The sequence below is a fragment of the Phoenix dactylifera genome, chromosome 6 (assembly GCF_009389715.1).
Source record: "Phoenix dactylifera cultivar Barhee BC4 chromosome 6, palm_55x_up_171113_PBpolish2nd_filt_p, whole genome shotgun sequence".
NCBI lineage: Eukaryota > Viridiplantae > Streptophyta > Magnoliopsida > Arecales > Arecaceae > Phoenix > Phoenix dactylifera.
Genome location: NC_052397.1, coordinates 12,624,717 through 12,651,600, shown reverse-complemented (window position 1 = coordinate 12,651,600; position 26,884 = coordinate 12,624,717). Strand labels below are relative to the sequence as shown.

General features: G+C 39.3%; 1 protein-coding gene across 1 annotated transcript; it reads right to left on the bottom strand.

Annotated features, from left to right (window-relative positions):
* Positions 1-8,093: 8,093 nt before the first annotated feature.
* On the bottom strand, positions 8,094-25,906 carry LOC103715914 (1-acyl-sn-glycerol-3-phosphate acyltransferase PLS1). Its single transcript, XM_008803708.4, has 11 exons — positions 25,539-25,906; positions 24,961-25,083; positions 24,544-24,583; positions 24,342-24,415; positions 24,184-24,243; positions 15,761-15,838; positions 15,495-15,653; positions 14,000-14,125; positions 9,616-9,708; positions 9,158-9,241; positions 8,094-8,645 (listed from the first exon to the last, which is right to left on the bottom strand). Exons 1-11 carry the CDS (start codon positions 25,617-25,619, stop codon positions 8,439-8,441), a joined length of 1,125 nt encoding a protein of 374 aa, XP_008801930.2. The 5' UTR covers positions 25,620-25,906; the 3' UTR covers positions 8,094-8,438.
* Between the last annotated feature and the right edge of the window lie 978 nt (positions 25,907-26,884).

Sequence of the window (26,884 nt, the reverse complement as noted above, 5' to 3'; positions counted from 1 at the left end):
CTTCCACTCCATTCTCACCATACACATAGATTAAATTTGATCATACAACTATAAGTTAATTTTAGATCAATTGCACCCTAAAGCCATAGTATAATTGCTCTAGCTTAATCTTCTACTGTTTTACTTGTAATTGCCTAGAGCTTAAGTAAATAACATCTTATTATTCCGCTGCATTCTATTCAAAGTAAAAATTAGGAAACATAATTTTTGGAAAACCCAATTCACCCCCCCTCTTGGGTTGTCACCTTGGGCAACAGAGGCAGACTTCGCCTTCTACTAAGACTGGGCGAGATGGGGGAGGGAGGATGGATGTTTGGTTAGATGTCACAAAGCTCTATTTAAAATTCTCTAATTTTCTTTATACCCTAGCCTTCTGTTAGCCATTTGCTATCAGCTGTCACTGCCTATTGGCCGGTCATAACCATTAGTACCACCACTAGCCACCGCCAGTCCTCTTCCTTTTCCCTTTTTTTTTGGTGAACCGGTTTCTTACTACACTCGGCCGTGAGAGAGCCTAGACCCATCACAAGACAAAAAATGATCTAATGCCAGCGGCACACGATCGAAAGCCCCTTATAATACAAATCCGGAGTGGTGGGCTGCAAAGGAGGCGACCCAGTCTGCAACACTGTTCGCCTTCGGAAACACATATGAGATCCGAAGAATCTAGCTCCTCCACAGGCGCTAAATGTCCCGAAGTAGTGGATGTGAATCTAAACTGGCCTGCCGGCCTCGGATCCAGCCGATCACTGTGGTAGAGTCGCCCTCAAGGAATATCTGTCAAACACCCAAGTGTACTCCAGCATGAACGAGGCCCTCCCATGCTGCGTGCAACTCCGCCACAAGAACGGAACCACCAAATATACGCTGACCTCCAGCCACAATCAATCTGAAGTATTGGTCCTGATCACAAAACCCAAGCCACTTCTGCTACCGCCCTCCGATACACTGCCGTCGAAATTCACCTTGAGAAAACCAAGGAGTGGGGGCACTCAGGATACCATCAGTATCATCGCATGCCCAGGCGCTATTGGAGCCAAAGAGGAACCCTAGGTGTCCCTGTAATCTTCAGGCGAAATGTCAACTACAGTGCTCACTAGCTCGGTTGCATGTGCAAGAGCTCTATCGGCCACTGATCTCGGATAAAATCCTCTACCCTCAAAGATCCTCGCATTCCTGTCTAGCCAGATATGATATGCCACATAAGCCCATACTACTCCCCTATCTGCCATGTCAAGTCTCCGAGCTGAGTCCCTTAACTGCCGCAGAAAACACTCCATCAAAGTGAAGTTCTGTCAGTAAGTAGATGCAAGGCCCCAAACCTGAAGCTCCCGCGGACATGTAAACAGAACGTGACTGACGGTCTCCTCCTCCCCAGGGCATCTCTCGCAGTCGACTAGTATCCGAAGCCCCCTCCTGGACCAACTCTGGTCGGTAGAATGCCCCTTGCCACCCTCCACAAGAACATAGCCACACGTGGATGTACTCGTAACCGCCAAATCCAGCAGCCCTCCAGCCGGCATGCCATCCCTGGGTCCACTATCTCCTGGAGATCACTGATTGTAACTCTTATCCTCCCTGTCGAGCTCCATACCCTCCTATCTACCATCTCCTCGAGGGGTAAAGGTGTGGCCAGCACCCTCTCAGCTAAATCATTGCTGAAAAGCAGATGAATCCGATCAATATCCCATCTGGTCTCTCCCAAAACAAGAAGGTCGTTCACTCTGCTCCCAAACGTCGCAATTGGACCGAACATGGTAGGCCATCTGGATAGCGACAATCCGGCCATCCAACTATCCTCAACAACATCAATACTATAACCATCCCTCACTGCCTAGGAGATGTAAGGAGGTACCTAAGGAGCTCGAATGCACATCTCACGCCAAATGTAGGAGCACTAACGCCCTGGTCTGAAGGAGTCCCCGGCGCACCGCTCCCCGTACTTGGCTTTCATCAGGATGCTCCAAAGCCCATCCGGCTCCAGAAAGAATTTGACCACATGCCTCGATGCCAATGCCTCCCGCCTAGTGATAAGGGAATGAATACCTAGACCCTTGGTGCTCGTCGACTGACAAAGGATCTCCCAAGCAAGCAAGTGGATACCGGCCCCACGTGCTTGCCTGCCCCAAACAAAGCTCCGAATCAATTGCTCTAATTGTCTTAGAAATGCAATCGGAACGGTAGTATTAGAAAGCATATAGAATGGTATAGAACTCAACATTGACCTAACCAAGATCACCCTGCCCATCATGGAAAGAGTGCTTGCCTGCCACCCCTCTAAGCGCTGTCAGAAACTCATCTCCACCCTAGAGCAGTCTACCCTACGCAGTCGCCGACCGGTGATAGGCACCCCCACGTACCGTATGGTACCATCCTACTCATCAATCCCCAAGATCTCCGAGATGGCACCTCTCTCCCGAGCATCAATCTTCGGGCTGAAGAAAACGGCTGATTTGGCCAAATTGACCCGCTGCCCGGATGCACTGCAGTACTCCACAAGTATCTTCCGAAGAGTCTATGCCGACCTCCTACTCGCGCATGCCATCAAAAAGCAGTCATCAGTAAACAATAAATGGAATATCGGGATGGTACCTAACCTCGGTGTATAGGGCTCCAGCTCATGAGTCTCAGTGGCACATCGAAGAGCTCGAGATAGAGCATTCAAGCAAAGGATGAATAACAAAGATGACAACGGGCAGCCCTGCCGTAGACCCACTAAGGGTTCGAAGAACCTTGTAGGTGTGTTGTTCACTAGGATAGCAAAGGATGGAGCCCGGATACAACTTAATACCCATCTGATCTACTGATGATGGAAACCAAATCTCTCCAAGGATTGTGCTACAAAGTGCCAGTCCAATCTATCATATATTCTCTCCATATCCAACTTGATGCCTATCAAGCCCCGCCTATGTCAAGCCTGCCTTAGCTCACACATGAACTCCGGGTAATCAATACATTATCAAAATACATTGGCCCTCATTTCACCCTCTCTCCTCTTCTTTCTTTCTCTCTCTCTCTCCTCTTCTCTCTCTTGTGATTGGTAGACCCATTAGTGGATCCCTCCCATTCTCACTTCCTCTTTTTGTCCTTAGATCAATCCTAGTAAAGGTTCCTAAGTTGATCTTGTGCCCGCGCAGCATGTCAGCTCTCATGACAGCCCTCGTTGGGCATTACTAGACTTTATCATCATCGATCTCTCTGTAGTATTATCATTACCCAGATCTGATTCTCGTTTTATGAATTGACCAGCTAGATTACCCAATTACATCGACCTAGGTCACTGATGCCGCCACTCAACCAGCCCCATTTGTGGGAGGAAAGTATCCCGTGAGTTTCCAATAGTTGCCATTGAGTATTTGGGAGGCCTACGACTACCGATGCTAATCGTCTTGGCATAATAAAAGCGGGATGATTGCATCGGTGCACCTCCCAATTAAGATTAAGGCCGGACAGCAGGATGGCCTACGTTCCTGGGTTTCGGATTCTTGCCCCCGTTCAAGTTCCCATTATCTAATAGGAACAAGTCAGGTCGGTTGGGACACCAACCTTTGCTTTGAAATAACCCTAACGTGCACAGTCTGCAGGTTCACGTGCTGAAAAAAAAAACTCCAGCTTCAGAGGAGACCTTTGGCGTGAGAATCGAGAAACCTAAATTCTTACATTAGTAAAATATATAAACTTCACCATCTCAATCTACTGGAACCTTAACTGTGGACATCGAATGCGTTTGAGGAAAGAGAAGAGAGAAGTTGTATTAAAGAAATAGGTATAGATAAATTTATTCATGGAAGAGGTTCCATCTGATTGGGAAAGAATGAAAGAGGGTATCCGGTAGTCTGGGTGTCGGAATTTAGAGTTCTGATTGGAAGGAAATAGCACATTAAAAAAAGACACAAGCAAAAGAGAATATTCCCGTCAATTTTGTATGTAGTATAGGTATTGAATCTGCTGCCAGCTCCTGTTTTTTAATTTCGAGTAATTGCACGTAGATGAAAATCCAAGCATTCTACAATCAACTATAATCTACTGTGCATTTAGTATAGGAACTGTTAGGGGAAAAACCAAATCACCCTAGAACAACCCGAAGGCGCCCAACTAGCAGGCGCCCGACCAGCGGACGTCCGACCAGAGGGCGCCCGACTAGAAGGCGCTCGATCAGCGAATGCTTAACCCGAAGGCGCCCGACCACCGGGCGCCCGACCAGAAGGTGCTCGATCAGCGAACGCTTAGCCCAAAGGCGCCCGGCCTGAAGGCAACTAGCCCGGCTCGGCGTCCGACCAGATGCCAGTTTTCGAGACGCCCCATCAAAGCAGCCGATCACAACCAAATCTCCTTCGGGAGTTCAACTCTTAAAACCCGATCTCTCCACTCGCCTACTATCGTCACATCCCTCCGTAACTCGGTCAGGGCCATACCCTACTTCGCCGCCTACAATTAATGCGTATGATCTCTGTTGATCTCCGGCTCACTCAACCATTAAAGCGTATGGTCTCTGCTGATCTCCGGTTCACTCAACAATCAATGCTCGTGTCATCTACGGACCTCAGCGCCTCCACGGCAGGCAGTTGAACCACTCCACCACGTTTGATCAGCCATGACGACTCACTGGCTCCGGTCTGACTCCAGTTTGATCTCCCACGACACCATTAATGCGTATGATCGTGTTCAATTATGACAAAAAGGATAATCTGCCCCATCACTTCACAGGTAATACAATGCCCCTCTATAATAGGGGAACCCCTCCACCTTGGAGGAGGGGGGACTCTGAAACCCAGGAAACACATCTCCTCCCTCCTTCTACATATTAGCCCCCTCTGACTTATCGGAGGGCCGATGCCGGAAACCCCGGCCACCGGCTTCTTGCAGGTCTTCTGGAGGACGCCGCCCGCCAACCGACCGCCGCCCCCCGTCCGAAGCACCGGAGCTCCTCTTCCTCAGCCGACGGCCGCCCTCGGGTCTAATTTCCAGCAACAAGAACAGATATTGCTTGGCTGCTGTACTCCATTATTTTGCTCCTGCAAAGACATGCACGAGGTAACAGAAACTCAAGAAAAGAATAAGCGCAGATCCTCATCTAGAATTGTGTGCAGGATGGTGCACATAATGTAATGAGAGCCGAACAGCCGAAAAGTTTTGTTCTCATGTCCTGCATTTGTAGTAATTGCACATGGATGAAAATCCAGAGGAAACTTCAAACAACTATAATCTACTTTATATTTGATATTGGAACAAAACTTGGCTGTTCTACTGCATCATCTTTCTCCGACGCAGCTGGAGAAGCGCATGAGTTAGCAGACAGACAAAAGAACAGTATGGGAAAAGGTCTTCCCATCTAGATTTATGTCACGCCCCAGCTCGAGATCACGAGCCAGGGGTCCGCATAGGGGTGGCAAAATATGACCCGACCCGCCAATCCGACCCGTTTCGACCCGCCATAAACAGGTTTGGGTTTGGCCTAAACAGGTTCGGGTCGTAAACAGGTCGACCCGTTTAACCTGTTTATTAATTGGGTCGGATACGGGTTTTAGATGTCTGACCCGTTTAACTGTTGGGCAGGTCAAACAGGTCTAAACAGGTTAAACGGGTTAAACAGGTCTAAACAGGTCGGGTTGGGCAGGTTAAACAGGTTGGGTTGGACAGATTAAACAGGTCTAAACAGGTTAAACGGGTCAGGTTGGACAAACAGGTTAAACAGGTCGGGTCAGGTTGGGTAAACAGGTTACCTGTTTATTAAACAGGTTAAACGGATTGGGTTGGGTTACCTGTTTAATAAACAGGTCAGGTTCAGGTTTGTAATTCCTGACCCGTTTAATAAACAGGTCGGGTTCAGATCTATAGTTTTCTGACCCGACCTGTATTTGACCCGACCTGTTTATGCCTGATCCGACCTGATTGCCACCCCTAGGTCCGCGCCAACCGCCGCACATCCGTAGAAAATTCTCCTCACGAGCATGCAAGGCATCTTAACCAAATCTAAAAAAATGTAACTAAAATAATTCAGCTGAAATAAATGCAATCTTATTCCATTGACTGACACAAATTATAAAGTCTCACAATTCTCAATATGCAGCGGAACAATAAAGATAGAACATTGATTTAAATAAAACCTAATCTAAGATAACTTGTGTCATAATTCCTTTATTCGCTCTCCCATATTGTAAAACCCCGGATCGAGCTAATTCTTTGGATTTGTAAAAACAGTAAGAAATCGTCTAATAAGCTAGACAGCCCAGTAAATAATAAACACCTTAACTAATCAATTCATATAATAACATAAAATATGAATACAAATTAGGATGGATCAGCATAATAACATAATCAATTCATTTTCAAATACAAATTCATTGAAATCTGTATCTTTCAAATATCCATATACATAATCGTAAATCTGATTCGAAACAAATCACATTCATCTCAACAGCCTTTAGCTACGACCACACTTATACCCTGTGGCTAGGCTAGAAACAGAACCGCACTTATACCCTGCGGTGTGGGCCAGAATACCGCACTTATATATCCAAAAATCATATTTTTTTTTTAAAATTAATCACAATATATATAAAACTTAAATTTTAACATTCTCCTAGGGCTGACCCTGCCAAGGTGTCTAGCACCCCGGTTTCGGATTCGGATTCGGGTTCATACCCGTAGACCACCCTCTTCCCTTTATTTTATTATTATTATTATTATTATTTTCTTTTCTTTTCTTTTCTTTCCTTCTCTTTTCTTTTTTTTTCTTTTTCTTTTCTATTCTTTTCTTCTCTTCTCTTCTTCTCCCGAAGCTTCCTCTCCTTTCTTTCTTTTCTTCTTCTTCTCTTCTCCTCTCTTTTCTTTGGCAGAACAGGGGACCCATACCCCCATTTCCTTCCTTCTCCGTCAGATTCAAGGGTGACCGCGGTGGCCAACCCCGTTGGCGGCAAGGGGTGGCGAAGCAAAGTGCGACCACCCCCAACGGCTGGCGGCGGCGCACAAGGCCGGCGGCAAGAGGACATGCCCGAACAGGGCTCTTCTATTTTTGGGTAAAAATCCCAACGATGGCTAGCTCAAAACCATGACAAATCATGGCTAAATATCACGGAAGGAAGGGAGGAAAGCTAGGAGTCCTTACCTCGACCCCGACGATGGTCCGATGGCTTCTTTCTGGCGGCAAACGGAAGAGGAAAAGACCACCCGTGCGGCCGTGCCAAAGCTATCCCGGTTCTCTCCCCCTCTCTCTCTCTCCCTCCCTCCCTCCCTCTTGGGCGGCTGCACGAGGAAGAAGAGGAGACTCGGGGTTTGCGGCTACCCTTCATCTAGCCTCAACGAGAAGGAGAAGAAGCCCCAAAACAGGGCTTCCTTCTTCTTCGGGATGGATCCTTCCATCCCAGTGCACGTGAGGCCGAAACCTGGGACTGGGCCGGTCAAATGGGCCGGGCCCAGTTCCAGGGTCTCACAATTTATATGCAGGATTCTGCAGAAAATACAATGACAGAGAATATTTTAAACCAACATCAGTGCAGACAAAACCGCCCTGAAAAAATCGAGGTCAGCACCTATTTGACTGCATTCATGGATGACATCCCCCATACAAGTTTTGAAGTAATAAACCTCATTCTTCAGGTTCTTTGCCTACAGTGGTTTAGTTTGGCATTGCCTGCAAGTCTTAAATAGCAAATGAGTCTTTTATTGATTGCAGAACAAATGCCCTTCAACAAGTTTCGATAGGCACATCCAGCAAGATCATGATATAATGAAATGCTTCTGTTGATACTCGGCTAGCTAGAGGCACAATCCAAGGGTTCGATTACAGAAGTCTTCTGCAGAAATATAAAATCATGCATCCTGATATTGTAAGGTAGGCAGCGCTTGTCATAAAACATTTACATGTTAATACTCAGCCCACTAGGGTAAAATTCAAAGGGTCGGACAGATGGGAGTTTTCTGAAAAAAGTACAAAGGATATTTACAGGAAGCGTATTGTGGGTAGGACTGCATCATAGTAATGTGGGTAGGACAGCATCATAGCAATGTACAATTTAGAGCAATCACTAGGTAAGCAGGCCATAATTCAAAAATTACCTCTTGCAAAACTCAAGTAAAGCTGGCAACCATCATGCTGAAGTTATCCACATGCAGTTCAAGGGTAATAGATGACCGTGTTATTCGATAATTACACCATAAAAATGTAATCAAGACCCAATTCATGGCAAAGAAAGTAAAGAATTGATACACATGTGAACCATATCCTGCTACAAATGCTTCTCCCAATAACAAAATATAGAAAATAAATGAAGCTTGCCAATTTGCAATTCCCTACATTCCTATGATAGTGTACTTCCAAGAATGCACACTTGATTGGTAGCAGATACATGGCTCTTGTTTTGCTGATGACCACACAGTACATCAATTTGCAATTCCCTACGGGACTGACTAAATCCACTGTAAGATCTGTTGACCCTCTAATCTCTATTTGTTCGTCTGCGTGCTGCTCTGGCCATGCTTGAACGTTCAGCCTGAGAAAATAGAATAAATACGTGCATGACTATTGTGACCAGTAACAGTCCCGCTGTTGAGAATGCAACTCCTTTCCATGTTGACAAGAGCGCAGACCATTTGAAGAATCTGAATACAACATATGATAGCAGAGATGACCAAAATGCAACCACCTGTCCCGATAAACTGATTAGATGTAGAAAAGGATGAAAGAGCACAGAATAGAAAATCAGGGTAAACCCAGCATATGCTTGGAAAAATCAAATATATCATTTCAAGTGTGCACTTACTCTGAAAAAGAATGGGAATTAGACCTTTTATTATTGATTTTACATGAAAAATCCTGCTGGACCCTAGATTACCTTGAAATGATTAACAAATGTTACTGCAGTCATATTATAGCAAGTCATGATTTGTAATTGAGACTTCAGTAAGTAATCATTTTCGCTTCCAATATTTTCTTCTAGGTTTCCTTTATTAAAAATGCTGCATGTGAAGTTGGTTTCCAATGCAGCTTTTGGAAACAAATTTCAAATATAAAAATAGGCAGTCAAAAAAAAGAAAAAAGAATGACTATACATATTAGAAACATCAAATTACACATGTTAGCTTCCTTGCAATCCAAAAAATTGTTTTTTTAATCATAAATTTGTTTTCCATGTTTTTTCAGTAAGTAAAATCTTACCAGCAAAGACTTAATTGGCCGACCAATTGGTCTTAGTTCATCACCAAAAGTGCCCTCAGCAATATGTTTATCTAGTAAAGCATCCTGTCCAGCAGACACACAAAATTAAATAAGTTCATGGACTAAATTTGGAAAGTAAGACAGTACAGATATAGTAGTGACATGAGGATGAGTCTTGGCACAACGGTAAGGTTGCCCATTGTGACTTGGAGGTCACAAGTTTAAAACATGAAAACAACCTTTCTACATATGAAGGCAAAGCTCATGCACTAGGCTTGCCCAGACCCTGCAATGGCAGAAGCCTCGTGCACTAAGCCAACCTTTTACAGATAAACCAGTGACACGCATAGCAATGAAAAAGATTGCCCAATTACATCGCACATTTTAGTATAAGGCACAACAGAAACAGAAGCTCCTCATAAACTCTAATTCAGCATTGTAACAGTACAGTAGCATGCCTTTGCAACAAATATGTCTCTACACCACTGCGCTACTCCATCATCTGTTTGAGGCAAATCCTTCATCGAATGTCGTTTCATGTGTACATGTACCTGTGTATAAAGGAAATCTTAGAAGAAAATAAAAATTCAATATAAAATGTAATACAATAACTCTATTTATTTGTTGTATGAATACATTGAACAATAGTTAGCTTCTTTTTTTTTAGTGGGGGTGGGGGGTCATGTGAGAATATTATGGTAGACATTCACCAAGGAATTAGTGAATTCCAATGAAACTTCTTCATTATCACATCAATAAATATGCAAAAACATTAAACAGAACCCAAATTCAATAGAACTTGGCCTTCAAAAATAATCTCATAATAAACTGTGATAATGAATGACAGAAATAACAAAAGTGTGCATATTCTTTGCACAAAAGAACGCAATTTAAGAAAAAAAAGTCCATGCATATAACAATATAGTAGCTAGTCTCTAAATGTTCAGACTCAAAAAGCAATGTCACCAGACAAATGAAGTGAACCAACACAAAGGCTTAAAATGTTCACCCTGGTGAGCCGACTAAATAAGCATCAATAAGATTTTAATCGTCCAGAATGTTAATGGTATGATCCTTCCCAAATGCAAGCAAACTTGTCCCAACGTCGCACATACAGAAAATTATATCTTATACACACTGCAATTTTAGACCCTGTGGAGGCTGATAACATTTTAGGCAAAGGGGAGGGACTGCTGCCGTTGTCCAAAGGAGGACGATTGAGGTGCTGGCGAAGAATGGTGAAGATGCTGCTAGCTGATCAGAGATGGCTGGAGGTCCAGGCATCACAATGAAGCCCACAGGGAGGATTCAGGGCTGCCAATGGTGGGGTGAACCTGACAACTGAGCAAGATCGCACAGGTAAAAGTGGTTCGGGAATGGAAGAGCAATGCAAAGGGAGAGTCCGACCAAGGGAGAGGAAAAAATGCAGGGTACTTTATTGTCAAAAGAAAAGATTGTTTGCATGTATCTTAAAGCCTATTCGTATGGAAGAAGAATTAGGAGTACTTGAGGCAAATCAGTAGGAAGCAAGAGTAGCAGCGGGAGCTAGATACCAAAGCAGGCATAACACCCTAGGTGGAAATTTCAGGTACTAAGGCCAGGACTTCCATTCACGATGATTGTGTGCCTTTAATGTCGATGTAAGAAGAAAGGCATGACAAAGTAAATGTTTGATGCAAAACATCGATCAACCATTAATTTAATCAACTTGGAAACATCAAAACTAGCAAACACCTGGCTAGGAGCCCCAGGTGTCAATACCAATGGGAAGATGCCATGATGATAATGGAGAATCCTTGAATCATCAATCAAAGACCAGAATCAAACTGTTAAGTACCATAGGAAGATATCATAGGAATACCAACCATAGTCCTTATGAATGAGAGAGGGACTGTCATCCAAGAAAGCCTTTGACAACTACAAATATACTAGGGGCAAATGAGCAGAAAGTACAAGGGGGAAAAAGAGAGAGGCTTTTGTCGGGCAACTTAAATAGTTGTTACTTAACCCGTGGGGAAAAATGGTTGTTTGCCACTTCGATAAGTAGCTAACTTAAATTTGGTTCTAGTTCCCGCCAATAGTTGGGTTTATGTGAACAATGACAGAACCAAAGTATGCCATCTCAGTACCAGACCCTGTACCAGTACCACATTATCACTATGTCGGTACGGTATGGGGCCGGCTCGGCATACCGAGTGTCAATATGCTCTTCGTACTGTATACCGGTACCGAATCAGTACAGTACGGCATGCCCCATACCCTCTAGTTCGGTATGGTATGGTGAACCTCGAATAGAACCATTGATTCAAAAACTACCAAAACAGAACAGTATGATCAACTGATATCATACCAACACCAAGAATGTATGATGCAAGTTTACAATAACAAAGTAATAATTCAAAATTCCATCCAAATTAGGTGGACATTATACATATGAGGTCAACAACAAGAAATAACAACATAAAGCATAAGATAATCCACACAAAGAACTAGCTCTATCCCACCTTTATAGTTTTTAGAAAACTACAGCTGATATAACCAAATGACTCAAAACATAGAAAACATAAATGATAAACCTAATCCCATCAGTTTGAATCAGCTTCATGAAGTACATCATGACTGCCAAAAAACGACCATAGGATCTGATAAAACTTGACAATAATGATATTATCTGGACTTTTCTACTTAAATGATGTATTACTGTTGGTCAAGTATCAAGAGTCATGGATACAAACATAAACTACTTCAAATTCTTCTAAACAAAGAATCTGATAGGAAAGAAACTCAGGATCCTATAGACCAAATAAAAGTACATATGGTAGCTTTTGATATTCTTTTTCCACCACTAAATTCATTAGTAATGCAGGATCGCCTAAAGAAGGAATTAGGATCAAGAGCATCATCTTGCTGTCCTATTGTAGGAAAGGGAAAGAACACATTTTTGGCACTTATGTAAATTAAAAGGGTAAAAAATTCTGTTTTAGGCATGGTCTGCCATACCAGTTGGTACCGATGCATACCAACCATACCGTACCTATACCAAACTAGTATGCAGTACAGTGGGCGTACCGAGTGTCGATAACGCCAAACCGGCTTCCGTACCGGACAATTTGACACAGTAATAGGATGGTACAATCAAGGTATGTCGTACCGGACCGATACGGTTTCGGTTCGAACCAGCTTGAAGCGATACCGATAGAGCTAAGTGCGTGCGCAGAAAAAAGCCGCACATACCACTCTATGGCATTAAACCTCCTGCACAGGCACGGGGAACCACGCGCGGGCACAGTTCCCAGCACGGGAAACCACGTGGGCGCCCTGCCCGCGTGCAGGCCGATATGAACCGGTCCGGTTCGCACCGATATGCAGCGGAGACCGGTCACTTCCGGCTCCATAGAGGCCAAAACCGTTTTCCATGCTGAACCGTACCAGTTGGTGCTGGTACCGGTACGGTACATGTTGAACCGGCCGGTAGGGGCCGGTTCAGCAGACCATGAGTACAAGTATACGGTCCGGTACCAAGACGGCAAACCTACTTTTTGGTTTGTACAGAAAGTATGAGTCCCAAGCAAAAGAATTTAGGGTAGATTAGAAGATTAATGATCATCAATAGTGAAAATTTTAATCAAAACTCAGGTCATAGGAGATTGATTTCAGTATAAATGGCATTAAACTGATGTACAGATAAATCTAAAGAGCTATAAGTAATAGGTGTTGGATTGTCTCCTAGAGTGACAATAGGCACTGATGAAAGCTTATGATTAAGGTTCTAACTAAGCTGAGGCAGATCTATGTTTAGATAATTAGATTTCTACTAAATAATAAATACACAACAGCAAGTGAAAAATAAGAAAAAACTTCAAATATATAGATAGATAATAGCATAAGTTTTAAGAGACAGAAGGGAGGACGAGATTGGAGATAGGAAGCAAAAGTGGAACTAACAATTAACTAATTCCTGTTGACTTACGGCTCCCAGCCAATTAATACTAAAGTTGGACCATTGTACACTAGTCCTACTCAAGATAGGGAACATCAACGCCATATAAAGAAGAAAAATAAAACTAAAATAAAATCTAAAAGTAAACAAATTTCTTTTTTCATCTCCACCAACTAGGTTTTCCAAAAACATAATTAACAGATGTTAATAATATAGCTAGGAGATCACCTTATCTTTGGGTCCAAATGGATATATATGGATGTACATGCGTGTGTGTGTGTGTGTGTATGCACACACAGAGAGAGAGAGACGCCATACATAGCTGATGGTTATTGGAAATTTCATGATTAACTAAAACTTACACAGATTCTTTGGGTTTTTCTTTGAGTTTATTGTGGCAGGATGAAGAAGAGACAAATAGAAAGAAAGAGGAGGGAGAAAGAAATGAACAGGGTTTTGGAAGAAGCGGAAGTCAAGGTCAGCTTCAAGTGCTGCAAAGTGTTGTATTTCCAATGCAGTGGCCCTTCCTCCAACCATTCTTGACTCTCACTAGAGTCATTGAGTTGATTGATATGCATGCGGAGAGAGAAAGAGAGAGGAGAGATGTTAAGTTTAGCAGAGTCTTGTTGTTGTGTTATGAGGTGAATGTAATACACTTGCAGGCATGGTAGAGTTGAGCTGATTGATTGTTTTATAAAATTCATAACAAGATTCAATTCTTCTGGAGAAACCATCATAACAATCTGAGATACCATATTAGTGCGGACGGTAATTACATACATATGCTTCAAGATTAGTAAACTAAATGCCATGATATAAGGATACTTTGGCAATAAATTATGGATGCCAAACATAGATGAGGGAGAGAAAAAACTTAGCAACAATGTATCTGCAGGGCTTACAACTGAAGATTGCCCTTTCAAAATTCTAAGCATCGTAGGTGAAGGTTGATCTTTAGGAATAGCTACAGTTACATCATATACAGCTGGGACGAAAGAGCGCATGACATTTACAGCTGAAACAAAACCCTGAAATCAGGAATAAAATTGTCAATATAACACTAAAGAACTCAGTTTAAATTATAAGGAAAAAAAAAGTGCAAAAGAAACAATTAGAAAGAGATTATTGTGGAATGTTCTGCATTATTTTGTCATTCAAATTTATAACCATAATTATTTTATCTAATAATTGTGACAGACAGTAAAAAGCAAGTTAGATATATGGAAGATTTAAAAGAAAAAACTCAAAATGCTGAAGAGTTTATCATGTCTAAAGCTACAATCCAATTCTTATTCTTCGCCAATGATGAACTCAATGATAATCGTATCATTCTATCCAAATAGATGAGGTTGCATAAACATCTAAGATTTACACAATAGGGCAATCATGTAAAACAGCTGGGCATCCACAAATGGTAGACAAGTTTAGCCCCGCCACTGGGTCTGATAACTTGTAGAATGTATATCATGTCATTTTGCACATTAATATGTAGTCCAAAATTGTTGTTCAGGAGAAATAACTACCAAGTGGGGTACTTCATCGAGATGCCAAGCAAGGTTCGTCGTACCCACCGTACTGACATATCAGTGCGGTCTGGTACCGGTACCGAACCGAGCCGAACCAGTACCATACCGAAAGTGCCACACACGCTGTCTCCCGTGAAGAACACCCCGTATCGGTGCGAACCAATCCAGTTCGCACCGATACAAGCCATGAACCGATTGATTCCAACCCAGATTGGGTCGAAACCAATTTCAATGTAGGCATCGGTACGGTATGGACTGAACCGACCGATTCAACAGACAATGATGCCAAGTACTAGTTAAAGAACCCTTTTCTTTTTATGAATGCAGCAGTATTCTGTTTAATAATCAAATGCCTGAACTAATGTTAATAATGCTCTACGACATTACATGAAAATGTTGATCTTAACATGCTCCTATTTCAAGACATCTCATTGTATCATGTGTTCACTTCATTTCAAAAATAAGTTCTATTTTTCTCCTTTTTTCTTGAGCATGGCATAAGGACTAGTTTTATTTTCGTTACTTATCATACACATGAATGACCATACATCAATATTTATATACACCCCCTTACCATTTTAAATGTGATGTTTGACACCCCTATACATTTGTCATCATGCAACACCCATATCCAAGTCAACCATATAATTGAGTTCCAAAGCATTCAGCAGATATAATTAGATAAGCCTCTTGAGAAAGCCATACAATTAATTTACGGCAAGGTATACAAAACAACTTGGGCAAGTCATCAAGCAAGTTCAAGTTTCTTAAACAAGCAGATGAACTTAGCAGAAGAAAAAAGGAAGCAAGAAACAATATGCTTAACTAAATAAACTTTTTAAAAAAGGAGCAAAGTTGTGAACTTTTAAACCTTGGTACGAGGGATTAGAACATTTCTCGGGGTAGGCAAACCCTGTGAAGCTGCATATTCTTGAGCTGCTAAAAGCTTTGCTGGAGTAAAGCGAGTACCCTCAACAAAAAGAGCCAGCCAAAATGGCCTGGGGAAGTCCCTGAACCGTTGCAGACCTAACTGCAAGATACAATCATGTACACAAAATCAAGAGGAAAAAGGTGGGGAAAAAAAATCACCACAGAGGCTCAGACACAGACTTAGACTCATCAGCAAGTAAATAATACCTTTAGCGTGTTCTCATCCTTGGCCCAGCTTCTTTCCAGGAAGAGATATTCAGCAAACCACATTGACCAACCAATAACCTGCACTCAAGTGATCCCATATCCAAGTTATGAAAACCAGCAAACAGAGCTTTACATCTCATACACTAAATACAGTCTCATATTAAAATATGAATAAATTGAGTAAGAGTCAGATCATAAAAATAGTAAGCCGTGCAACCATGGCCAAACAGCTTCTAAAGAAGCAAGGTAGCATGAACAAAGAACATCATCCCTATGTAACAAATCAGTAAAGATAACAGCTTGCAAGTAAACATGTTTAAATTTCAGATACAATGAAGAATGAACAAGACCAGTACAAATTGGGGGATGGGGGGTGGAGGTTGTCTTAAAAGAAGATTAACTGATGATTACAAATTTGGCGGACAAAGCAGAATTAGATTGTATCCTCAAAAATGATTCAATTATATGGTTTTACCAAAACAAGACAATTAATAGAGAAGAATAAATTGGACTGCATTCTGAAGTGGCAAGAAATTAAGTTGATCTTGAAAACAGTCTGCCACTCCTGAAAATTTGATAATGCGAACTTAGAGCCCTTTTTCACCCATTAAATATAATTGCATCCAGTTAGCCATTGAACACATCAGTTCTTCTGTCATACCTATTGAATGCCTCATGTAATAAATCACGGGGTAGGGCAAATTCTTTTAATCTGCTAGAACTCAGGAAATACTTTTTAATGATCATCCCAATGATGTCATCAACTTGTCAGAATAATCAGTTGTCATTTGCTCCTATCAATCTGAATTGGTTGTAGTTGAAAGGTTGTACACAAAACTGGCCATCAGTGGTTGGTAATTAATTCCAACACACAGGACCTCTTGCTCCAACAGCTCACTTCCTAATTATGTTCCTATTTCTACAGCCACCAGTGTGTTGAATCACGCTTATACCATAGTTCACAAGCTTAATCCCTTATAGACAAACCATAAAAGTTTTTGAACCATTAATCATATTCCTCTTTCTAGCATAACCTAAGCCCTTTGTATCTCAAGTAAATACAAGAAAAAACCTTAACTGACTGAGAGAGGAGGGGTGATGGTGTTGACGATGTCCACACAAACCTCAAAAATATACGTTTCAAATTTTTTTAATATCTATAAACTGCAGCATCAAAGACCTGAAGAGTAAGAGTATTTCCTACCATGCGAATTACAAAAAAAAACTCATAATCTTCCCCAGCCACCTCTAGGACATTCTTCTGCTAAACCTTCACAGCATCTAGAGTGCAGCCTACCCGGCAAAGAAAAACAAATTCCATGCCAAGCCTATCCAGTACAACTCACTCACCAGAATGCAATTAAAATTACAAAACCAGTATCATGACCAGGGGAAGAGAGACTGCGGTCAAAAGAAGAGAATGAGAACCTGGTGGCTGGATGGAAGGGCTATATTAATACATCCCTTGATTAAGCAAGCCACAATTTCTTGCACAAATACATTGAGAGTATCAAACATGCTACTAGGATAATTCGGGATACCTAGACGCAACCATATTTATTCTTAAATTCCCTCGGTTTCCTAGGTTGGATTATATGTAGAGAATATGAACAATCTAAGTAGTCAAAAGGGGATGGAGGGTAAACCATAACTCCCTTACCAAGAAATGACATAACTAATTAGCATTTGTATGTGAATATTGCCCATTTTAAACTGTTGATACAAGATTTCTAATTGGTAAATATTTCATATTTAAATTTAATTTATTATCCAGCTATCAAAAGACCCACAGCATTGGGTCAGTCACTTGCTCCTGAACCTGGGACAAGGTTTTTCTCTTTAATAGTCAAGGGGTAAATCCCCTAGATCCATCACACTTCACTGTTCTTTGCAGATCCTGGACCTTGCACATCCTATCCAATCCTTGCTTAATCATTTGAACCTTCAGTCCATGGATGCAACTAATTAGCATCCACCAAACAGGATACCAATCTCACTACAAAGCAAAGTTACTTAAGAATATAGGATACTCGTGATGTTGTTGATTCGATCATGAAACGAAGGTCTAACCATGGTAAGGCATGATCAAGATCAGAACAAAGAGTCAATTTTTTGTATTATCAACTTCCACAGCCTCTCAAGTCACGAGAAGGTTAAGTTGTAAATTACATAAAGATATAATGTAATGCATGAAGGCCTTTATTACCACCAAAAACAATGAGTCAACTTTCTGAACCACTTCAAAGGAAGAGAGAGTTGATTAGAAAATCACTTTAAGGACTCCTCTCGGCTCCACCTCATCTGCATTAGACAGTTTCTCATTATCAAAAACCAAGCAAAGAGTTGAACAGCAGTAAGACTTCCCCAATGACTCCTCTGAGAAGTTATTACTGGCAGCATTAGCACCAAGATATAGGCTACCAATCAGCTTAACAATCCCAACATGCTATCAGTTGAGTCCGCATATGACAACTTGTACCTGAAGACCCAGCCTTTGACATGCTATATACCCTCATAACAGAGTTGAATTTTTGTTATACTTGAAGGAGGCCATGCTTTCAGAATGAATAACCACACAAAGTTCTGTGAAACCAACAAGTGAGAATTATTGCAAAAAAATCCCAGAATGCCGATGAATGTTCTACTGTAGACCCTATTAAGTAACTTCAATTACCTCTCAGAGAAATGCCTCATTCATCATCTCCATCTTAAGAGGTACCCTCTTCATTGGTTCAGATGCAAGCATCTTGTCCTATAGCTTCAAAAATGAAAATTTTCCAACAACTTCAAACCCATATCTGTCCTTTGTTCTTTTATCATCATAACATAAGTTCCTCTTGAAGTACATTGCTTCTTCCTAAACTCAGTAAAGGGTTCATGATAATAAATTTATCTCTACCACAGTAATATGTTCATTTAGATTTCCAGGAAGAATATTCTAGAGCACCAATTAAGCAGCAGCATTATTGGGCAATCCCTACCATGTCAATATAATGTTTATGCTCCTAGGAAGCCCTTCAATTCTAAAACGAGGCCAACTGAACAAGAGATCTCATTAAAGAGGCAATGATGACTAACCCAAACTAGTCTCAGCCACCATGCTTGTCATGAAAACTAAGATTATCATCCCTTATTATGGATATAAGAAACATATTCAATGTGGATGTATGCTCAGGTTTCATCTTATCTATTCTACTATATAACCCAAAATTGAGAATGAACCGTTAGCGAACTTCCACATTTTCATGCCTCTCCTTCACGTGCATCACAGTATCATATCCATTCTACTGTATGACCCAAACTCCAGGAAGAGCATCAATGAAGCTCCACATTTTCATGACATTCCATCACGTGCATTGCATGTGCTGTACTCTACTTCTAGTATGCTTTATTAGAATATATAGCAATCAGAGGACAAATAAGCTTGAGATGTGACATTATAATAGTACAATCCAACTATTGTGCTTTCCTCATAAATGCATGATTATTTTGGAGTACTCCACACAGGTATCAAGAATTTGCACCAAGTATCTACATGCAATATTCTTCAATAAGTCAATTTTCTCCAAGCATCTTCCTTTCTTCTCTTTGACTGCTATGGCACCTGACTTCAATAAGGAAGCTTGTGGAAAGAATAGCATCCCCATATTTCTTATTAACCTATGGACTCATTTGATTGCTAAGGAACAAAGAAAAGAGAAAATTTTAAAAATGTTGCTTAATAAATTTTTGATTTTTGATCATATTTATATGGAGTGTGCATAGAGAACACAATTTAGAATCTCATCAGAAGAACACATTTCAACAAACAGTTCCTAAGTTTTTATCTTTTACATCTGATGAACAAACATAAGTCCACTATGGATATCTACCAATTTCCATTATAAATACATGAATGTTAGTCAAACCAACACGATTTCATCCCGAATATACAGACATACCCTATGGCTGGTATCGATTAAGCCTTGACACGTTATCATATACTATCTAGTAACACATATTTACTAATATACCTATGTTTAATTAATTGCAATTATTTTAGCATCTCAGCATTTATTACTTCATGAAAATGTTGATTTCCCAATCTAGAACACAATGGTATGTCAATTTTAAAAGTTATACAAATTGTGCTCAAGAAAATGCCTTGTACATTCCTAAGTTTTCCTTTTTTATATATCATTTACTGTACTCCTCGTCTTCTATTTAATGAACTTTTTTCCCAGTGATTTGGCTTGTTTGAATGAAACCCTCCCAAAAATCAAAAATCATCCAAAACATATTGGTCTCGTAATTGGGCCAATCTCTCATGTAAATGTAAAAATCTAAATCTTATTGAAGAATACGATGGCAGCTTGTGCTTGACAATTTTGTCCAGTAGTAAAGAGACATAGCTCCCCTATTTCATTGCAGTTGAATCTCATAGCATGCAGGTTCAAGTTTATTGTCTTGGTGAGCATGTTGAACAAATTTCTAATATAAAGAAAAGAGTGATAGAAACCGAATCAACCACCGATGGACTAACACCTTCCATTACGATAAAGTTAGTTTTGTTAGACTGAGTAAAGATTTTGTCTCCAGACTAGGCATATTAAAAGAGAAGCCCAATGAACTAAAATTTATTGAACTTTCCTTAACTAACCTAAAATTTCCATTTGAACATCGGATCAAGATTAGGAAACCAACATAGCAACACAACATTTCAAAAAGCAAAGCAGGCATCATTGGCCCATTTCCAAGTGCCAAAATCGAATGTAATCTATACAAGCAAATAAGGATGAAAATAGGTCATCTTGTGGGCCCTTTTTCTTATATTTATCAGGCCAGGTACTTGGGATGACCCATTGTAAATTTTCAAAATTTTGGCCCAGGCTCAGCCAATTTGCAACCCTATAAACAAACCAGCAATAGATAGTACACATATATATAGACTAGTAATGTACCTGCATCATGCAATTTCATAAAATCTCTTGCATGTATTTCTTAACAGTTAACACAACTAAAATTAATGATTTGATTTTTATGTAACAAATATGTACATTAAAATTTTATATTTTACAATATTTAAATTCCACTTTATTGAAGTTTATAAGAAATATAAAAAAAAATAAGAAATTTAATATCTTCTACTTCTTCGGTTCCATGAGGGTTCATTCCAACTGCATCCTTGCAAGTGAATGCAATATATTCAGTAGGCAATCATAAGTTTATCATATTTGTCGCAAGCAAACTGAAGCAATATAAATCATATCAACAAACATCTTAAGATATTCAATGATCTTATAAAACTAGTACTTTAGCATGTTGCATGTTTAGGGGAAAATAGTGATTTATGAAAAACTTGACTCGGTTTGGAGGGATAATTTTTGAACTGAGATAAAGTAGGAAGAGAGGGGCAGACTAGCATGAAAAAGGTCATTTAGAGAAGTTCTTAGAGAGGAAAAGAGACATACAAGCTAAACTGTCCCAACACAAATTTGAAATCAATATGATTCTTATCTAATAACAGATGCATGTATTGTCCCCAATTTACATATGGACACAATCCACATAATATAATTTTTAAGCAAGAAGTATTTTCCAATTTGTAAAATTTGATAAATCCATAGATCTCTGCTCACTCTTTTAACATGGTATAGATTAATAGATGTTGAAGAATGTACTTAAATATAAAATGCACTGAACTAAAGTGAAAATTAGAGTTACAAATGTAAAACAAAGGAAAATAGGTTTTGTTCATCTTAGATACATTTTGCAAAGCCCACACGTATCTTGACTTTATTCTGATATTTAAAGATGCCCATAAAATTTATGCAAGGGCCAATTGCAAAGACCAACCTAGGATAGTATGCAGGAAGCAGGTACATTGTAGAGAGATAGAGAGGCATGAGACTTGGAACAGACTAGAGAGTTCAAGAAAGAGAGTTAAGATGTCACATGATCAACTAAGGTTATTTTTAATAGTTAATAGGTGTAAGGAGAGCTCCAATAAGAGAGAAAAGAGGCTGCAGGAAGACTTTCAATACAGCGAACAGGACAGACAAAGGCATTAAACTAGCCATGATTTTCAAATGGAATGAAAATAGGATCCATAGGGGCACTATTATCAGAATGAGTTGTAATCATGAGCCTATCAAATCTTCTGAGCATGTAAGGAGACCGGAAGTTAATCATTTTCACAAGGGAAAGAGGACAAGGGATTAAAAAAAATGATGTGGAGATCAATGAACTGTAAATTTTACTTGCTACATGATGACTTGGGATTCAATGATTGGAAGGTTGCAATCTTGGGCCACCACATCCAAATATAGTGTAAGCACTTAAATATGTAAGTATATATGTAAATATGTACATATACATATATATGTATATATCTATGTATATGTATATCTATATACATGTATATATACATATATATATATGATATATATGTATATGTATATCTATACATATGTGTATGTATATGTGTGTGTATGTGTATGTATACGTATGTGTATATGTATGTGTATGTATATGTATATGTATGTGTGTGTGTATATATATACAGATATGTACAGATATCTATATATGTATGTACATATACACAGATATGTATACATATACACATATATGTATACATACACACATACACATATATATAAACATATATAACCATGTATGTACGTACATCTATCTATGTGCATGCATACACATACACACACACACACACACACACATATATATAGATATGCTATTGTATGCTCAAATGGACTGAGAAATCAGTCCACCCACCTTCAAAATCAGTGATAGGCTATCCAGATTCAAAATCTAAGCTGTTGAACATAATCTACACTATAAAAGAGACCTAGAAATCAAAATTCACATTTTGATACATCACTAACCTACACATCAAGTTGGTACTAAAATAAATAGTATAAAACATATAAATTGAAAATCCACTTTATAGATCATGATCTACACATCTTGAAATATGGGCAGATTTACATTCACTAGATTTTGATGATTAGATCATAATAAAACATAGTATCATGCTATTAAAAATGTTTATTTTGACAACAATTTGAAATTATTTAGAGACGACCAAAGAACATGATTTTTTTTTTTTTGTTTTAGGCCTTTTATAGTATAAATCATATTCAACAATTTGGATCTCAAATTTTTGGATGGCCTGTCTTGGTTTTGAAGGTGACTAGACCAATTTTTCGGTATATCTATACATATATGTATATGTATGTATATATATACAAATTATATGTCCATATATATGTTTATATTATATTATATATACGCGTGTGTGTGTGTATATATGTATGTATGTATGTATGTATATATACATATATAGATATATAGATATATATACATAGTTGTGTTTATGTTTGTGTATATGCATATGAGACTGTCATAAAAGGAATGGGAGAATCAAGGCATGAGAAAGGTAAATGAATAATTTAAAACAAATGTTGGATGCATTTGGTAGCTTGTGTTTGGTAGACTAATGATATACTAAATATCAAAAGGTAGTAATGTATGCATAAAAAAGATAGTAGATAAAACATTTAAGGATGGCCAAATAACGATCAAGGAAAAAGAGTGGGGTTGAGTTGCACCAAAATGAAAACAGAAATTCACAGCATATGTTTATTAGCAAAATGAGATATTAGGAATATTAAAAAACATATTTGAGTACAAGAAAGCTAATAAATAAGACATGGTTTGCTACGAAACATTAGGAAGACGTGTGTGCGTGTGTGTGTGTATGAGAGAGAGAGAGAGAGAGAGAGATTCTGAACGGGAACCATTGGAACTCCCTTTTCAGGGAAGAAGTTAATTAGATGCCTAGTTGGTTAGGATATGTATGAAGGAGCTTCACTTTGGGAGATGGATTGTAAGTCCGAAATATTCAGAGTCCAGTTCTCTTAAGAAGGAGATATATTCATCAGCAAAATTCCTCAATTAGTCTGATCAGATTCACAAGAGACATGAGGTAGGCAGTTAATCAAGTGCATAAGAAAGAGATTATTCATAGAAAAAAATATATAATATTATAGAAGACTTGTCATTATTTCACATAAAGAACTCCATGAAATTGAGCCTAATTATTTTAAAACAAGAATTCACTAATTGAATATCCGTAAAATATTTCTAAAACTCAAATTTTCTTTTTATAATATAGTACAGACTATAGACAATATATTGATGCATTATAAATACATAAATGTTTAGCTGCAAAAATAGCAAAATAGCTCTCCACTCTGTAGGCTGATCTAATGTGAAAAACATAAAAACTAGAATACTAAATGACAAAGAAATTATATGATTATTGAAATGACTCATCTTTTCCAATCTTTAACCCAGTAATTTTAAAATAAAAAATGGTGGATGTACCAGAAGAAACATAATAATGGTATGGCGCATAAAAGACTTACTGGCAGGAATTTTGATGTTTTTTTCATGACAGCTATCGTGCTACCAAGGCAACCTGAGCGCTGGGGTAGGAAAGTTGAAATATCAGGTAAGTAAAGAAAAATATGCATGAGTCAACTACATTTCAGAACATAAGCTAATGCTCATTTCCAGTACACACCTGAGCTAAAATCCATCCAACAAGCCAGTCAATGTCACTTCTATGATTGCAAATGACCAATGCATGTTCTTTACCTATAAAAGTCTCCATATAAGCTCAAATTGCAAACTGAATATGTTCAAAGGTCAGCTTGATTAACAATATCACCCCTATCAAATCACATTTAGTTCGCACGATCAAAGTTAAAAATTTTGGTCCTTACCCAGCGATGCATATGTTTCAGAATCAGCATATAACTGTACCTGTAACCAGGAGCAGCAGCATATTAATCTTCAAATTCTTGGTGAAATATATAGTATCAGTAGACATCTTGTCACCTTCCAGTAACTTTTAAAACATTTTCTAAGTCGATAAATCCACTATACACAATTTGGAGCATGTAATTCTAGCGGTGGAAACGAGAACCAGAATATTAATAATAGTGCTGCTTGTGTTAGACACTACATATCAACCAAATCAAGAAGTGGCTCTAAATTGGTGGTTTGCAGTGATAGTTACTAGGTCATACAGAAAAACTGACAATCTATAGAGATCAGAAAGGACATAAAATTAACAAGTTCCGCAAGAGCTAAAGCAGGAATTAGTACAATGATTAATTTTTCTTTACTAAGAGATTTACCTTAACACCTGCCCACCAATCAAGAAGCCAAACGAGCTGGAGCCACAACAATTCAGCCACGACTCTGTTGATCTTCCTATAGAGATTCTTTGACAAAGGCCTTATCATAACAAAACAAGTAGCCTGTAGCAAAACAAAAATAAAAAATTTATTATGCCAGGAAAATGCCTAACAGCCAAAAATCAGATCTTTCCAGAAATTACACAAGGGTGGATCTATATTAGACGATGAACCAAAAAATCAAAATCAAAATCATAACTTGAGCAAGCGCTAAGATACCAAGATAACAGCACAGGAAAATACTGACTCAAGAATCAAAAATGGGAAACAAAAAGGGAAAATATAACCAGAAAATGGCAAATCTTAGCACAAAAATTGGACATCCCAGTGCCGACAATCAAAACCTAACAATAGAAACAGTTGATATCGAGAAATCACTACAAATTCGAAATATCCATCGATCCAAGAAACCACCAAGTTCCCAAAAACCTCAAGTAGCATGAGAACCAACAAAACGAGGTCAAACAACCAATCCACATCTAATACAGAATGGGCCTCCTTTTCGCTCCATATCCTACCTGAATTAGGTTTACGACCAAACCCGACAGGAGGAAGAGAAGGCCAATAGGAACCACCACCAACGCCGCCACGATCGCCATGGCCGAGAGAGAGGAGAAGGAGGAGAAAGAGGGAATTTGTTGGGAGAAAATCAGAAAATGGACAAAAACGGATAAAAATTTGGCTTCTTTTTCCCCCTATTTCGAGAAGGGCTATTTATCGAATTTCGGGAGGTTCTCAGGGCCTGCGTCCGCTAGCAACGCGGTCGCCGCTCCCAAGCCAAAATATGCTATTTATGCCGCCCGAATAGGCTGGCAGGAGATTTATGAGACAACGGAAAGGGAGGCGGGCCTTTTTCCGGAAGAGTTCTTGTGGTACAGTGACTCGCGAAGCACGGTGGCCGTGCGGATTGTGTCACCGCATGGTGATTGGGACGACAATTAAACCAAAAGGGGAGGACAATAATAGTGGTGGCTTTCGGTAAGCAAATCATAGTGGTGGTTGAGATTATGGGCAGAACTACCTGCCTACCTTTGAAGTAAGATTGCATTAATAGTCTAAAACCCTAGCACCTGCTTTGCAGGTTGGTTGTTGGAGGATGGGCAATTTGATGGATAGTTTCATTCTACGAGCCAACAAAATTTAATTGAAGGCTAGCGCCGGAGACATCGAATCATCAAAGTTTTAAGAAATATACTTGATTTTGGTATTTTTTTAATGAAAAATAGAATTTATTTTTGCTGCAGAAAGGATATGCATAAAAGACCTTATGAGCAGGTGACAATTGGTGCATAGTTAAAAGTTGCGACTTATAGAAAAAGACCAAGCAGTTTATTTAATATAAATAGAAGGGAAAATTATATTTTTGTACTAATGAACTTTTAACGTATTAGCAACTGAGTCAATGAAGTTCGAACAGTTGTAATTTGGTCAATAATATGGAGAAATCATGTAAAATCAGAAAATTGGATGACTATACGTGAGTTGTAAAAAAGCTAATATAGCAAATTAAAGAGTAAAAACATTGAGATTAAATTGCTAACATGGCATCTTATAGACTATAACTAATGTTAATTTGGAATGCAGGAATTTCTTTGCTCCTTTTATAATTCTCGCCTAGGAATTTAAGGGGAAAGGAAGAGAAATACAGATAGAGAGGGGACGACATAGGAGAAGCATATCATTCTAGGCATGAAAAGAAAATTTCATTCTTTATTATGATTTTGTTTATCGAGTTGTAGTTCGGGCTCTTCATCAACAAGCTATATTCCATCTCCATTTCAGTGCTATACGCCATTCAAGATGAGTAAAGTTCCTCATCTAAAATGCTAATGTGATATTTATGCTCGATAAGGGATCTCATGAT

What these genes read in the sequence shown, in the direction of transcription:
- LOC103715914 (XM_008803708.4), bottom strand. Translation starts at nt 25,619, where the DNA reads ATGGCGATCGTGGCGGCGTTGGTGGTGGTTCCTATTGGCCTTCTCTTC. An exon ending in ATTGGTGGGCAGGTGTTAAG is followed by an intron (nt 24,584 to 24,960) that starts GTAAATCTCTTA and finishes TCCTGGTTACAG; the next exon opens with GTACAGTTATATGCTGATTC. An exon ending in TTGGATGGATTTTAGCTCAG is followed by an intron (nt 24,244 to 24,341) that starts GTGTGTACTGGA and finishes TTCCTACCCCAG; the next exon opens with CGCTCAGGTTGCCTTGGTAG.